Source organism: Chionomys nivalis, chromosome 17, assembly GCF_950005125.1.
Source record: "Chionomys nivalis chromosome 17, mChiNiv1.1, whole genome shotgun sequence".
Lineage (NCBI taxonomy): Eukaryota > Metazoa > Chordata > Mammalia > Rodentia > Cricetidae > Chionomys > Chionomys nivalis.
In genome coordinates this window covers 56474104-56489006 of record NC_080102.1, presented here as the reverse complement: position 1 = coordinate 56489006, position 14903 = coordinate 56474104, and the positions used below count along the sequence as shown (strand labels likewise).

Genomic DNA, 14903 nt, shown 5'->3' with positions numbered 1-14903 from the left:
TGGGTGCTGGGACCTGAACCGTGGTCCTCTGGAAGAGCAGTCAGCACTCCTAACAGCTGAGCCAAGTCTCCGGCCGGCCTTTACCTTTCAAATCACTTTGGCAGAGTTAATCTTTATGTGTCAACAGCGGGTAAGATTAGTTGAAGTTGATGTTAGTTTGTAACCAGGGACACTGAGTCACAGGGCAACTGACTGAGTTGCAAGTTTGTGGTGAATCCTAGTGGAAAATTTGAGGTCCAGGCCCCTAGGCAGGGTATGGGGACACTGGGATTTCTTTAGCCTCTGCCCCAAGAGCAAACGGGTCACCAGCCTGACTTGAGCTGTCGCATTGTAACAGAGGTCAGAGAGTTTTGTCCTCCTCTTTATTTCTCTTCTTGCCTGTGAGTAGCCTGCCAGGGCTTCACTCTCTTGTTCCCAGGGCCTGACACCCAAGGCGATGGAGCAGCCGGCCGTAGGCACTGGGAGCCTGAAGCCAGCGGCCGGTGACGACAGCAGCATGGAGCTGGGCACCTGCCACGAGCTTCTGCACCGACTTCGGGAGCTGGAGGTGTGTGGTGGCAGGCAGGGTGGGGCAGTGGTGCTGGCCAGGACCCTGGGGAGTCAGGGCTGCCCACCTAGGGCTTGCCAAGCTGGAGGAGGCTGGGTGCTTCAGTGCAGTTCCCCTGAGCAGCTTGGAAAGAGGACACTGCAAAGGGGTGAACTATCCTATACCCCAAGTGACTCCCTGCCCTTCACTTTTATGGCCCTGCTGACTCCAGGGAAAACGGTGGTCTCAGAGACAACTGAATACAACAGTCAGGTGACCTAGGGCCCAGTTGACAGACAAGGCAAAGCCCTTTCCCCATGGTAAGAATGAGCTCCAACACTTCCCTTCTCCTCCTCCCCTGTAGGCAGAGAACTCAGCGCTTGCCCAGGCCAATGAGAACCAGCGGGAGACTTATGAACGCTGTCTGGATGAGGTCTGTGGGTATGCCAAAGGACAGTGCTGGGGATGGGCATGGGTAGACATGATGCCAGCTCAGCTTCCGGGCTTTCTGTCTCCAGGTTGCCAACCACGTGGTCCAGGCACTACTGAACCAGAAGGTGAGTGATTCAAAAACCAACTCATACTCCCGCCCGACCGCCCCGAGGTGGACCGAGGATGTAGTCAGGAGGGCTATCCTGGGACTCTAGGGGCCTGCTCCTAAGTCTTCACTAGGGACTAGAGGAGGAGCTACCTCCACCTGGCCCCGCTCTGCTGCCTCTGGCAGGACCATCTTTATCAGGAGACAAGGGGGGCATAGGTAAGGCCAGATCTGGTCTCTGAACTGTGGGAACTTTGATTTGGACTTGGCGCCTTCCCTTAGCCTGAGCCCACTGGCTTCTCTAGGTTGGGATGGCATTCAGAGTGGTGCTGACGCTGTGAGGCCCAGTGGCCTGGAAACATTAGCTTCAGATAACTGTACTATGAAGCCCTTTGACTTCAGAGTCTTCCATGTCTTATGACCTTTCTTTGACACAATTTCTAGGCAGGAGGTAGCCAGCCCCAGAAATGGTGAAAAGGACAGAGACCCTGGCCTTTATGGTCCACTAGACTAGTAAACCTAGAGAACTGGTCCCCAGAGGCGGTAGCCAGGAATACAGCTGACTGGGCTGAGACCTGCTCATTTCACGGTTCCTCTCCTGCCTCCCCACCCTTGCTTCCTGTACCTCCTGGGTGGACAGGACCTGCGGGAAGAGTGTATCAAGCTGAAGAAGAGGGTGTTTGACTTGGAGCGACAGAACCAGATGCTGAGCGCACTATTACAGCAAAAGCTGCAGCTCACGGCCAACTCCCTCCCTCAGGTGGGCAAAATGCTTCTCCTTTCTCCCTGGAGCCAGTGTCTGCGGCCCTGTTGGCATCAGCATTCCATTCTGCTCACCTCATAGGAGAAGGGCATGAGTTGTTCTCAGCACAGGGGTTTGCAGGGCCATGCGGGAAAGGCCTACCCAGACTAACAGACTCATACCTTAGCTGAGGGAAAACTCACTGAGTCCCCTCATAAACTTAGCTGCTACCCATTCCTAGGTTCTCCCTAGCCAGCCAGCCAGCATCTTTGTTGTTGTTGAACAGATTCTTACTCTGTATCCCTGGCTGACCTTCACTTGAGGCAATTCTCCTGAGTACCGAGATTATGAGTATGGCCCTCACTCTCAGGGAACACCCCCTCCTTTTTTTTTTTTTTTTTTGGTTTTGAGACCTGGTTTCTCTGTGTAGCCCTGGTTGTCCTGGAACTTGCTTTGTAGACCATGCTGGCCTCATACTCACTGAGATCCGCCTGCCTCTGCCTCCCGAGTGCTAGGATTAAAGGCGTGCACCACCACCACCTGGCCAGTGTACCCCTTCTTATTGACAGAGAAAATTCAAACTTGCTCCAGCCCTGTGTGGAGAATTGGGTGGAGGCAAGACATGCAGTTATTTCTAGCTCCATAGAGGCCCTGTGGCCACTGACGCGGCTTCTTCCTGGCCAGGGCTAGGGCAGGGCTAAGCATAAACAACCCGTGGTTTCGTGTCACAGAGAGAACAAGAAAGGCTCATCACCCTGGTAACCAGATGTGTATGGCTGCACACACTGCCTCTGACTAGTACCTTCAGAGGCAGTGGTTTCTCCTGGCAGCCTGGATCCTACCTGCCCTGGGAACAGTGGAAGGCTCTGTGCATGGGTCCTGGGTTCAGTTGTCACTGGTACCACCTGTCAGGGACCCCATAGATGGGGTGAGACATAGAGAAGATAAAGAGCAATCTGGAAGTCGAGGAGAGCAGAAGGTTGCTTCTGAGGAGCAACTAGCCCTTCCCCATCTTGACAAGAAAAGGGCTATAGCAGGGAGGAGCCGAGCCGAGTCTGTCTGTCGGAACCTGTGTATCTCGCCAAATAATGCAGCCTAGAGCCTGACCCCTCAACTGGGCCCCCACCGGCAGGGGAGAGTCTGTAGTTGTTCTTGCCCTACTGTGTCACTGCCGGGCAGAACCCCCAGAACCCCGAGGCCTACTGTCACCAAGCTCCCTCTGTTTCAGTGACTGATAACAAAACAGGGAGCAACCTTAAGTCAGGTTTTTAGAAAACCTAGATGAACCCTGGGACCGCTGAGGGTTTTGTCCAGCAGATCTCTCTATTCCAAGTTACCATGATGCAATGGAAAATTACAAACCTTGGCCTCAGATAAACTGGGGTTGGATTTCTAGCTGAACTGCTTCTTAGCTAAGTGTGACCTCGGGCAAAGTATCAAACTGGATAAACTATAGGTTTCCCCCTTACAAATGGGCATAAATGCTTACGTTACACATTCGTTTCTCGGATTAAATGAGATAATATGTAGTGGTTGGCTCACAGAAAGTCAGTAAGTGGCAGCAGTTTGTACTACTGATGTGATTCCCAGGGTGTGCTTCGCCAGGTGAACCTCTGTCAGCAGACACCAAGCTTTTCTCGTGAGCCACACCTTTGCCAAAGCCTGAGGAACTGAACTGCATCTCAAGGCCCTGTGGGGTCGCATCCTGTGCAGGGTGGGTGTGGCCCTGGAAGGCTGAGACTCCTAAGAGCAGTCTGTGGACAGCCATGCTGCAGTCAAGTGTGGCAGTACTACTTATGCCAGTACGGGGACAGCTAGCCCTCAGAGAAGGCCCCGAGGCCCGGGGAGGTGGCTTATTCAGTGGCTTATTGCTCTTGTGCAAATATTAGGGCTTGTGTTTAATCCACAGGCCCCATGTAAAACGCTGGGCATGGTGCTGTGCAATTTTCATTCGAGCTCTGGGGAGCTGGAGACAGGAAGAGCCTTGGACTCACTAGCCTGCTCACTGAGCCCCAGGACTTGCTAGCCTGCTCACTGAGCCCCAGGACTCACTAGCCTGCTCACTAAGCCCCAAGAACTCACTAGCCTTCTCACTGAGCCCTAGTACTTGCTAGCCTGCTCACTGAGCCCCAGGACTCACTAGCCTGCCCACTGAGCCCTAGGAGCTCACTAGCCTGCCCACTGAGCCCCAGGACTCACTAGCCTGCTCACTGAGCCCCAGATCCCAGTGATGAACCCTGTCTCAAAAACAAGGCAGGTGACTCCTGAGGAAAAGCACCGACATGCACACGTGCATGAGTGCAGGCACATGTGCACGCATGTGCAAGCACCACACACAGACACACACACACACACACACACACACACAGACTTAAGGTTCCTGTAAGGAAATGCTATTGGGCCTGCATGTAGGTGGAAAGGAGAAAGACAGAGAAGGAATCCCCCGCTGAACACTAGACAGGGGCGCTGGTGGCTCGCCTAGAGCAAAGGCTGTGTGAAAGGACGCAGGTGACTAAAGCTGGAGCAGCTGTCTTGAGAATCGCCAGCTGGAGGGGAGAAGATCTACGGGGGGGGGCGGGGGGGGGGCAACGGCCAGGAAAGGAGACTTTGTAGCACAAGGGCACTTTAGGAAACAAATGTGTTAGCTTCCTTGTGCCAGACTAAAGGGTCACTGAATGGGGTTTAGGGGACTCACTGGAATGCCAGGCACTGTCCAGGCCAGAGTGGGAAGTTCTGGGCTGCAATGGCCAGAGGCAAGGCGGATGCCGAAGGCTGTGAGAGACAGAGTGAGTGAAGGGTTAAAGCTGACTCATTCCCATTCCGCACATGGAACCACTGGGGAACACAGAATGATGGCTTCTTTCGTGTGTGTGTGTTCCTGTGTATGTGTGAGCGTGCGCACCAGAGGTCAACCTTGGTTGTAGTCCATTCTTCGCGCGCTGTCCACCTTGTCCTGGAGGACAGGAAAGGAAGAGGGTGTTTCCCTGACCTTTTGCTACTGCAAGCCGGAATAAATAAGGGCACGCCGCTGTGCCTGGCTTTGTGTGTGTGTGTGTGTGTGGTATGCATGTGGTAGGATGGGCACATGTATGTGTGTGTACTTGCAGGTAGAGGCCAAAGGTTGGTGTGTCTTCCTCAGTTGCTCTCCCTACCTTCTACTGAGGCACAGGATCTCACTTGACCCCAGAGCCGGATGGTTTGGCTAGTGTAGGTAGCCAGCTTGCTTCAGGGAGCCCCTGTCTTTGTCTCCTGTGGCTGGAATTCCAGACTCTCATGACCCACCTGGCATGCATACAGATGCTAGGCATCCAAAACCTGGAATTCCAGGCTCTCATGGCCCACCTGGCATGTATACAGATGCTGGGTATTCGAATCCTGGAATTCCAGGCTCTCATGGCCCACCTGGCATGCATACAGATGCTAGGCATCCAAATCCTGGAATTCCAGCCTCTCATGGCCCACCTGGCATGTATACAGATGCTGGGCATCCGAGTCCTGGAATTCCAGCCTCTCATGGCCCACCTGGCATGTATACAGATGCTGGGCATCCAAATCCTGGAATTCCAGCCTCTCATGGCCCACCTGGCATGTATACAGATGCTGGGCATCCGAGTCCTGGAATCCAGCCTCTCATGGCCCACCTGGCATGCATACAGATGCTGGGCATCCGAGTCCTGGAATTCCAGCCTCTCATGGCCCACCTGGCATGCATACAGATGCTGGGCATCCGAGTCCTGGAATTCCAGCCTCTCATGGCCCACCTGGCATGCATACAGATGCTGGGCATCCGAGTCCTGGAATTCCAGCCTCTCATGGCCCACCTGGCATGCATACAGATGCTGGGCATCCGAGTCCTGGAATTCCAGCCTCTCATGGCCCACCTGGCATGCATACAGATGCTGGGCATCCGAGTCCTGGAATTCCAGCCTCTCATGGCCCACCTGGCATGCATACAGATGCTGGGCATCCAAATCCTGGAATCCAGCCTCTCATGGCCCACCTGGCATGTATACAGATGCTGGGCATCCGAGTCCTGGTCCTCACATTTGCATAGCGCTCTACCCACTGAGCCATCTTATCCATCCTGCCTTCATTTTCTAAGCCCTTCCACCTCTGCATTCTAAGATCCTAGGTGGTCAGAACAGGAAGGGACCTTCATGGTAGTTTCCTTTGTAAGTGGGGAAGCAAGGTAGTGCTGTAGCTGAAATAGGCACACTGGGTTAGACCCACTGCTCTCCTGGCCCTAGGACATCTCTCCCAACCCAAATCCGCTGTGCTAGTCGACTTCCATGCTACCTGGCCCTGTTCTGTCTTCAGGTCTCCTGCTTTTAGGCTTCCCTCACTGGGAGACATCTCTGGAGGGGCGTGGTAGGTGGGATGCCTGGCTCTGTGAGGGCTTGATGATAGCTATGCAACTCTCCCTTCTGTCTGCAGATCCCACTCACCCCACTCCAGACACCATCAGAAACACCAGCCTCCCCGTCCCTGAATGCTGCTGAGGGACCAGCAACCTCCCTGCCTTTAGGACACTGTGCTGGGCAAAGAGAGGTAGGAGGGACGGGTGTTGACGCTTGTGTCTGAGTGATTAGATGCTCCACTGCTGGCTCTTAGCGAGTCTGAGGGGAGGGGCTGTTTCCTGTGTGCAGACTCCTGTCCAGGCTGGAAGTGGGAGCCCTCAGCTGTCAGCCTTAGACCAAGAAAAACAGGCCTGCCCTCCCCGAGCCATGGCCTGCAAGCCAATGTCTGCAGCCGTGCAGCTGGGTCAGCGCTCACACTTGCTGACCCTTCCATGCCAGGTGCCAACTGTGCAGGACACTTCGGGGCTCTTTTATGGGGTGAAGCGTAATAACTATCTCATTTCACAGCGGACACCCTGAAACTTAGGGCTCAGACGGCTTGCTGAAGGTCATATAAATGAAGGGACCTGGACTTGATCCCCTCTGACTCCAGAGTGCATGTAGTTCAGCACTGTACCAGAACAAGAAGGGACTGGGTCACAGAGAAGAGTCATGGACTCATCCACAGGTCCCTTCTGCTGGCACTCCTGCCTGCTGGTCGGCTGGCTGTGGAAGGCCCAGGCTTGCCTGCAGTGAGTGACTTAGGTCTTGGCTATGATACACCCTCCTCTAGAATGTCTGTTCTTTCTGGAGCCAGAAAAACAGGCAGGCTTCCCTCCATCCCAGAACAAACACAGAGGTCAGAACAGGAGCTGGTTGGGCCTGGCAATGTGAAAAGCAGTGGGGATGGAAAGCTGGGCATGGGGTAACCAGTCTACTCAGAGTATGAGGCACAGCAGCTGGGCTAGGCAGGGCTCAGCTGTCCTCAAGGAAGCTGAGCTGTGTGTTCATTTGTAGGACAGACAGCCAGGTGAGGTTGTCCTTAGGATACGCTTTTACGTTTATCTTAAGGCCTGGGCCTTGCATGCCAGCTACACAGAGTCTCTTCCCATGCCATCTCTCCCCAGGTGTGTTGGGAACAGCAGTTGCGGCCAGGAGGCCCAGCAACTCCAGCCACTCCACCCCCAGCACTGGATGCCCTGTCCCCGTTTCTTCGGAAGAAAGCCCAGATTCTAGAGGTGCTGCGGGCCCTGGAGGAGACTGACCCTTTGCTTGCGTGCTCACCGGCCACCCCCTGGCAGCCCCCAGGCCAGGGCCCCAGCTCTCCAGAGCCCATCAATGGCGAGCTCTGTGGCCCACCCCAGCCTGAGCCCTCACCCTGGGCACCCTATCTGCTGCTCGGCCCTGGGAGCCTAGGAGCTCTGCTGCACTGGGAGCGTCTCTTGGGGGGCTCTGAGGAAAATGGAGGTACCCGGCAACCCTGGGCACCTAGCAGGGCTCCCCCACAAGCTCAGGGCCCCAGCTCTGGCCCACACTGTGCCCCAGGTAGTAGCTCCTCCTCCTCTTCCGATGAAGCAGGCGACCCCAATGAGGCACCCAGCCCCGACAGCCTGCTAGGTGCCCTGGCCCACAAGCAGGTGAACCTGGGCCAACTCCTCGAAGACACGGAGACTTATCTCCAGGCTTTCCTGGCTGGGGCTGCAGGCCCTCTCATTGGTGACCACCCGGGTGCTGGGAAGCCATCCTCACCAGATCCAGGACCCCCACAGCTGTCCAAGTCCAAAGGCCTCCCGAAGTCAGCTTGGGGTGGGGGTACCCCAGAGGTCAACAGGCTGGGATTTGGTGCTACCTCAGAGGGCCAGGGGCCCCTTCCCTTCCTCAGCATGTTCATGGGTGCAGGGGATGCCCCATTGGGCTCACAGCCTGGCCACGCCCACTCTTCATCTCAGGTGAAAAGCAAGCTCCAAATTGGGCCCCCTTCTCCCGGGGAAGCCCAGGGACCCCTTCTGCCCTCGCCAGCCAGAGGTCTCAAGTTCCTCAAACTGCCTTCAGCCTCAGAGAAGATCCCCAGCCCAGGAGGCCCCCAACTCAGCCCCCAGCTCCCCCGGAATTCTCGAATCCCCTGTCGCAACAGTGGCTCAGATGGTAGCCCCTCTCCACTACTGGCCCGCAGGGGTCTGGGTGGAGGAGAGTTGTCCCCAGACGGGGCACAGGGCCTGCCCAACAGCCCTTCGCCCTGCTCTGCTGTCCCAGAGTCTGTGCAGTTCAGACCCTCGCAGTCAGCTGTGCCCACTACACTGTCTCCAGGACCGGTAGCATCTCCCTGCTTTGAAAACATCCTGGACCTCTCCCGGAACGCCTTTAGAAGCTCTTCCCCAGAGCCACCTCCATCCCCACTGCAGGTGCCCGCCTACTCACAACTGACTCTGGAGGTACCCCAGACCCCTGAGGTCCTCAGGAGCCCTGGGGCTCCCAGCCCTGGCCTCTCAGAACCCTGCCCATATGGGAGCCCCCAGGAGAAGGGTCTGGACAAGGCAGGTTCTGAGTCTCCCCACCCCAGCCGCAGGACTTCAGGCGGCTCATCCAAGAAGCCTGGCCAGGGATCAGGGCGACGACCTGGTGATCCTAGCCACACACCTCTGCGGGACAGATTGGCAGCCCTTAGCAAACTGAAGACAGGCCCCGAGGGACCTCTGGGTCTAGAGAAGAATGGAGTGCCGGTCCGGCCTGGCATGGAGAAGGCCAGACTAGGGCGGTCAGGCGAGAATACTGGAGACGTGCCTCCCTCCACGAGGCCTCTTGAACAGCCAGAAGCTAAGGGCATCCTGAGGGGAGCAGTGGCCTTAGGCACAAGCAGCCTGAAGCAGCAGGAACTGGGACTGACAGATCCTGGGGCCCGAGTCTACTCCTCCCACTCCATGGGTGCTCGAGTGGACCTGGAGCCCATCTCACCAAGGAGCTGCCTCACCAAAGTGGAACTAGCTAAGAGTCGGCTGGCAGGGGCTCTGTGTCCCCAGGTGCCACGCACCCCTGCAAAAGTGCCAACCCCAGCCCCTAGCCTGAACAAGCCCAAGAGCCCTCACAGCAGCCCGACAAAGCTACCCTCCAAGTCACCCACCAAGGTGGCACCCCGACCTGTGGCACCCTTAGGCACCAAGGAGCCCTCCAAGCCTGACAAAGGGAAGGGCCCTCCTTGGGCGGACTGCAGCAGCACCGTTGGCCAGCCTACGTCCCCAGTACCTGGCCCCACCGATCCAAGCCAGGGTCCAGAAGGGCCAGCCCCACACTCAGCCATCGAGGAGAAAGTGATGAAGGGCATCGAGGAGAACGTCTTGCGACTTCAAGGTCAGGAACGGACGCCAGGCTCCGAAGCCAAGCACCGCAACACCAGCAGCATTGCCAGCTGGTTTGGCCTTAAAAAGAGCAAACTGCCAGCTCTGAACCGCCGCACAGAGGCTACCAAGAGCAAGGAAGGGGCTGGTGGGGGCTCCCCACTCCGGAAAGAAGTCAAGACAGACGCCCGGAAGCTGGAGGCTGAGAGTCTCAACATCTCCAAACTGATGGCCAAGGCGGAGGACCTGCGCCGGGCACTCGAAGAAGAGAAGGCCTATCTGAGCAGCAGAGCCCGCCCGCGGCCTGCAGGCCCAGCCACCGTGCCCGGCACAGGTCTGGGGCAAGTGCAAGGCCAGCTAGCCGGCATGTATCAGGGTGCAGACACCTTCATGCAGCAGCTCCTGAACAGGTGAGGAGGGCCTGTACTAGGGAGATGCTCAGAGTGCTGGGGCTTCCCAGAGGTCAAGGGGATGCAGCTCTGCGCTGGTGCCCTGACCAAGTAGGAGGGTTAGGATCCAGAAGTGGGTTTACAGCCCTGCCCTCCTTCATGCTGGCTAGTGTCAGACTCAGAAAGACTAGCTCTCTTTTGACCCACCTCCCCCCATTTCTGCCCCCGCCCAGGTGTCTGCACACACTAATTGAAGGCTGCTCCTAAGCAGGCTGCTGGAGTCTGCCCCAGAGAGGGCAAGAAAGACCCCTTTGACTCTTGCCACCAAGGGAGTAGTGGTTTAGGGAAGGGGACCCACTTACAATATTTACTCTTTCTAGGCCAGTTGTATAAAAGGAATGAAGGACTCAGGCCCTGCGAAGGGCTTTCATTTGGGGCTACCATGTTCTCAGAAACCCCAGGGCAGCAGGCAGGGACTGTTGTATCCAGTCCCGTAAGTGAACTGGCCTGCCACTGCGCTAGGGCATGACGATCCTGGGAGGACTTGAAGCTGCCCCCCCACCCACGTTTTTTTCCTGCCCCTCCTTATTTCCCTGCTTCCCCTCCCCCACCCTGCCCATCATTAGCTTCAGGAGGAGGGGTGATCCATATGGCTGTCTCCCCAGGATGAGTGGCAGAAAGTACCTCTCTAGGACTAGCTCTGTGGGAGGGTTCGTGGCTGATGTATTAGATACTTTGAATCACTAATTAAATGAGTATCTAAGACAAACTACTTTTATAAAGAGTTTCATTTTGGACCATGGTTCTAGAGATCGATGGGTCATATCTGGTGATTGCCTTCTGCTTCCAGAGAATCTCAAAGTGTGCATGTGGCTCTGTTGGTGTCTCCTGAAAGCCCCCAGCCTCAGGTCTATGACCATACCTGATACTGCTCACTTCCCGAAAAGTCCTGCCTCTGGAAGAATCTTCATCTTTTGTCTGTCTGTTTGAAACAGTCTCAATATGTAGACTGTTCTGAAACTCCCAGTGTAGCTCAGACTGGCCTCAAATTCAGAGCTCCACCTGGCTCCGCCTGGTGCTGGAATTAAGGTGTGCAGCACCGTGCCTGACAACGTTTCCATCTTTTTGGATGGGATTTAAAATAGGGTTTCTCTGTGTAGCCCAGCTATCCTGGAAGTCACTCTATAGATCAGACCGGCCTTGAACTTACAGAGATGCATCTGCCTATTAAACGTGTGTGCCAGCACTGCCACCTGACTGGCATTTCCATCTTAATACCTTGTTAGGAACGGTGCCTTTCAACGCCTCAAGCCTTGGTTTCCCTCACGTTCGTTGTGCTGTTGTTCCTAGGGTGGATGGCAAGGAGCTGCCCCCCAAGAGCTGGCGGGAGCCCAAGCCTGAGTATGGGGATTTCCAGCCAGCGTCCACCGACCCCAAGAGTCCCTGGCCTGCCTGTGGACCCCGGAATGGCCTGGTAGGGCCACTTCAGGGCTGCGGAAAACCTTCTGGAAAGGTAAGTTCTTAAGCAGGGGCTGCATCAAGGGCCTGGCTTCCTGGGCACCTGGAAGTCTGCATAGGGCTGACCACCCAGCCTCCTGTACCCCTAGAGGCACTGTGGGGGACTTGGGAGTCACTGGAATGGACACCCATATCTTCTGTACCCACACAGCCCAGCAATGAGCCAGGTAGGCGGGAAGAGATGCCCTCGGAGGACAGCCTGGCCGAGCCAGTTTCCACCGCACACTTCACAGGTCAGCAGGGTCCCCTCCCTCACTGCCCGCCACTGCAGCGGAGCCAACAGAGCCAGCAGTGCCACAGCTGCTGGGGATGTAGATCTCAGTGGCTGCATAGGAATAATTCTCCCTGCCCTAGGGGCACCTGTGTCAAGCTGAGAGAGTGGCAGAGGTGGGGGTGAGTTCTGTGAGACCATCCTTTGGGGCCGAGAAGACTGGGTGGGGTGGCCTGGAGCTGGGAGAGAGCGAAGGGCTGAGCCCAAGCCTCATGCTCGTGTACTCTCTCCACAGCCTGTGGCTCCTTGACTCGAACCCTGGACAGTGGCATTGGGACCTTCCCCCCGCCAGATCATGGCAGCAGTGGAACCCCCAGCAAGAATCTCCCCAAGACCAAGTCATTGCGGCTAGAGCCTCCGCCAGGGGCACCCCCAGCTCGGCCTCCAGCCCTCACCAAAGTCCCTCGTCGTGCCCACACGCTGGAGCGGGAGGTGCCAGGCATTGAAGAGCTGCTGGTGAGTGGGCGGCACCCCAGCATGCCAGCCTTTCCTGGACTGCTCACTGCTCCTTCAGGACACCGAAGCCATCAGACCTGTCCTGATGGTGAGTGTCCTAGCAGGCAGTGGACATCGTCAAGAGGATGCTTAGCGCTGGGCAGATGCAGCCACTTTCCCCTTCTCTTGGGCAGATCCCTGTGAAGATCCAGGCCCTCCCCCACCTGTCCAGCTGGCCAAGAACTGGACCTTCCCCAACACCAGAGCAGCCGGCAGCTCCAGCGACCCCTTCCTGTGCCCACCCCGACAACTGGAGGGCCTGCCTAGGACCACCATGGTAAGCTTCCAGAAGGAAAAAGAAAGGGGTCTGGGGTCAGGAGGGAGTGACACCGGGAGACAGACGTGCCTGGTAAGGTGCTTACAGCCTACCCATCCAGGAATGAGGGCCCGTTTTGGGAGAGGGCTTCCTTGCTCCCCAGAACCTTGGAAGGACTGTGTATAGTCAGAACGCCAGTCTGCCTCTGTGGCCCTCTCAGCAGGTCCTTCTTCTTTAGGCACTGCCCGTGGACCGAAAGCAGAGCCTGGAGCCTAGCCGCACAGCTACGCCTCAGGGCCCAGCATTTGGAGGCAGTCGTACCCCCAGCACGTCGGACATGGGCGAGGAAGGCAGAGTGGCCAGTGGGGGAGCTCCCGGGCTGGAGACCTCCGAGTCCCTAAGTGACTCACTCTATGACTCACTGTCGTCCTGTGGGAGTCAGGGCTGAAGGACTGCACCCACTCCAGTTCCTCTGGAGCTGGGGACCCCAGACTGGGCCTGCCTCAGAGCTGTGAGGCTCCATGTGAAGGGACCAAGGAGAAAGTGGATAAGAAGTGACCGGGGTCCCTGGCATACCCCACTGCTGCTGTGGATGAGACAACCATGCTCAGCTCAGGGAGAGACCTTACCCCTGGTCCCTTAACTCGCCAGAGTAGGGCTCTTCTCTGAGGGACTGGGGGCCCCGACTGCTTGTCCCAGCTCCCACTTTAGACGGAGCCATCTTGTGGTGCTGGGCTTCCTGCCCACCATTTCTGCCCAACCTGGCTGCAACCCTGCCCCAGAAGCCCCCATGGGGCCAATTTTAGAAGCCCCGGGCTTGTGGAGTTTGGGGGTGAGGGGGACAAATTGCCTTCACTCTCTGCCCTGGTCCTCCCTGCTGTCTGAATGGTGCTGCCTCCCTTCCCCACGTCTTTGGGGTCTGTTGGTCTGTCTTCATCTTTGTTTTTATACACATATATATAAAAGCGCCTGGCCCAGCCCCACTGCGGTTAATTTATCTGATGTTTAAAGCGGCTGCTCTGCTTCCAGCCTCTGCTTCTGCGGTACCCTAATAAAACATGGCGGCCTCTCCCCTCCGTGACTGTTGTGACAGCGCCTCCCTTTATGCTAGCTTCTCTCTACATAACCCCGAGGTGGACAGGGGGGCAGGTCGAGGGGACCCCAGATGCTCTTACAAGGCTCTGTGCCTGCCTTCCACCCAGAGAATGTGGCTATTCCTCTAAGAAGTGACTTAGGGGTTTGTGAATGAGGCCCTGCTTAGATCTGAGGTTTGAGGCTGCCCCCAAGGCCAGGGGAGGCACAAGGCTGGGCAGCCTTGGAGAAAGATGGGGAAGAAGACTGATCGTGCACTCAAGTCCCTCCGTGTGCCAGCTGGGGCACAGGCCAGCTGAAGAGCAGCCTCACTGGCTTTGCACAGAGGGAATAGTTAGTGACTGCCCAGGCAGAGAGGGGACGAGTTTGGTGGGGAATGCTAACCTTGCCGTCTTCCCACCCTTGTGGCTCGCAAACTGTCCCCTACAGTTGCAGAGTGCTAGACCAGAAGTCAAGGATCGACATCACCAAAGCTGCCGTTCTAAAAGCTGAATCACTACAAACTTCGGTCTTCCTCACCTGTCTATTAGATTGTACTAAACCAGGTGGTCCCGTCAGCTACGTCCCCCTGAATGTTCTGCAGTCCATCCATGTCCGGCCTATCATCATCGAAGACTTTAACAAGAGCCAGAACAGGGCGGTGCTAACAGTTTTAAGTTTGCCAGCCTTCATGTCCCTGCCTCTTCCTAAGTGGGCTGAAGGAAGTCTGCAGCCTCCTGACTTGTCTCTTGGCCTATGATTGCCTTAAGCTTGCTGTATTACATCATTTCCTGTTAGAACTATACCCTGGCCTTCAAGCGGCCATTCCTTTCTGGAAAGCAGTTTGGCATGGTGGACTTGCGTCTCATCTCTTTCCCTTCAAAGGATCCATCTACGTTCTTGCCAGGGTCCAGTCAGTTTGCTCCTGGGCTCTGTTCTCGCCCCCTGAGCCAGTGTGAGCTGACTGGAGAAACGTCCCAGGACTCATGACGATGCCCAGAGGCAGCCTTTCCTGCCATGGCTCTCCTCCCTGATCCTCTGCAGGCTTCTGCACTGAACAGCTGCAGCCCACGGCTCTACTATGCCCGCCCCCGATGAGGGCCCGGTTCCAACTGAAACAGTTTGGGGATGGGTGTGTGAGTGCGGTTATTGATACTCCAGGGAACCCAGTTTCTGGGACTTCAAGGAAGGCCTTGGCTAAAAACCTCCTTGATCCTGGCTGGGGCAGAACACTTGGTATCTCAGTGTGCAACAGCTGCTCGTAAAGTGAGTGTGACCTCACTCCTAACTCAAGAACAATGGTCGTCCCAAAAGTGTGGACTGTGCTTTTTCTCAGGGCTGCAGTGGTTTTTTTCTTTTCCTATACCTAGCTTTTCCCCCCACAAATAGTATGTTTTGTTTCCATTACCAAAAAAAAAAAAAAAAAAA

The 14903-nt window shown here is 56.3% G+C and overlaps 1 protein-coding gene across 4 annotated transcripts in view; it reads left to right on the top strand.

The window, feature by feature from the left end:
* Nucleotides 1-13483, top strand: part of Nckap5l (NCK associated protein 5 like) — a 34220-nt gene extending 20737 nt beyond the window's left edge. For 2 of the 4 annotated variants that reach the window (XM_057792206.1, XM_057792207.1), the window contains exons 3-13: nt 419-547; nt 891-959; nt 1045-1083; nt 1705-1824; nt 6241-6354; nt 7271-9885; nt 11215-11377; nt 11534-11615; nt 11889-12197; nt 12283-12425; nt 12643-13483. In XM_057792206.1, coding sequence (XP_057648189.1) covers nt 437-547; nt 891-959; nt 1045-1083; nt 1705-1824; nt 6241-6354; nt 7271-9885; nt 11215-11377; nt 11534-11615; nt 11889-12197; nt 12283-12425; nt 12643-12852 — 3975 coding nt within the window. In that variant the 5' untranslated portion in view covers nt 419-436 and the 3' untranslated portion in view covers nt 12853-13483. Of the gene's footprint in view, nt 1-418; nt 548-890; nt 968-1044; nt 1084-1704; nt 1825-6240; nt 6355-7270; nt 9886-11214; nt 11378-11533; nt 11616-11888; nt 12198-12282; nt 12426-12642 lie in introns of those variants that run through there. The other 2 variants (XM_057792208.1, XM_057792210.1) reach the window with 2 other exon arrangements.
* Nucleotides 13484-14903: the final 1420 nt, after the last annotated feature.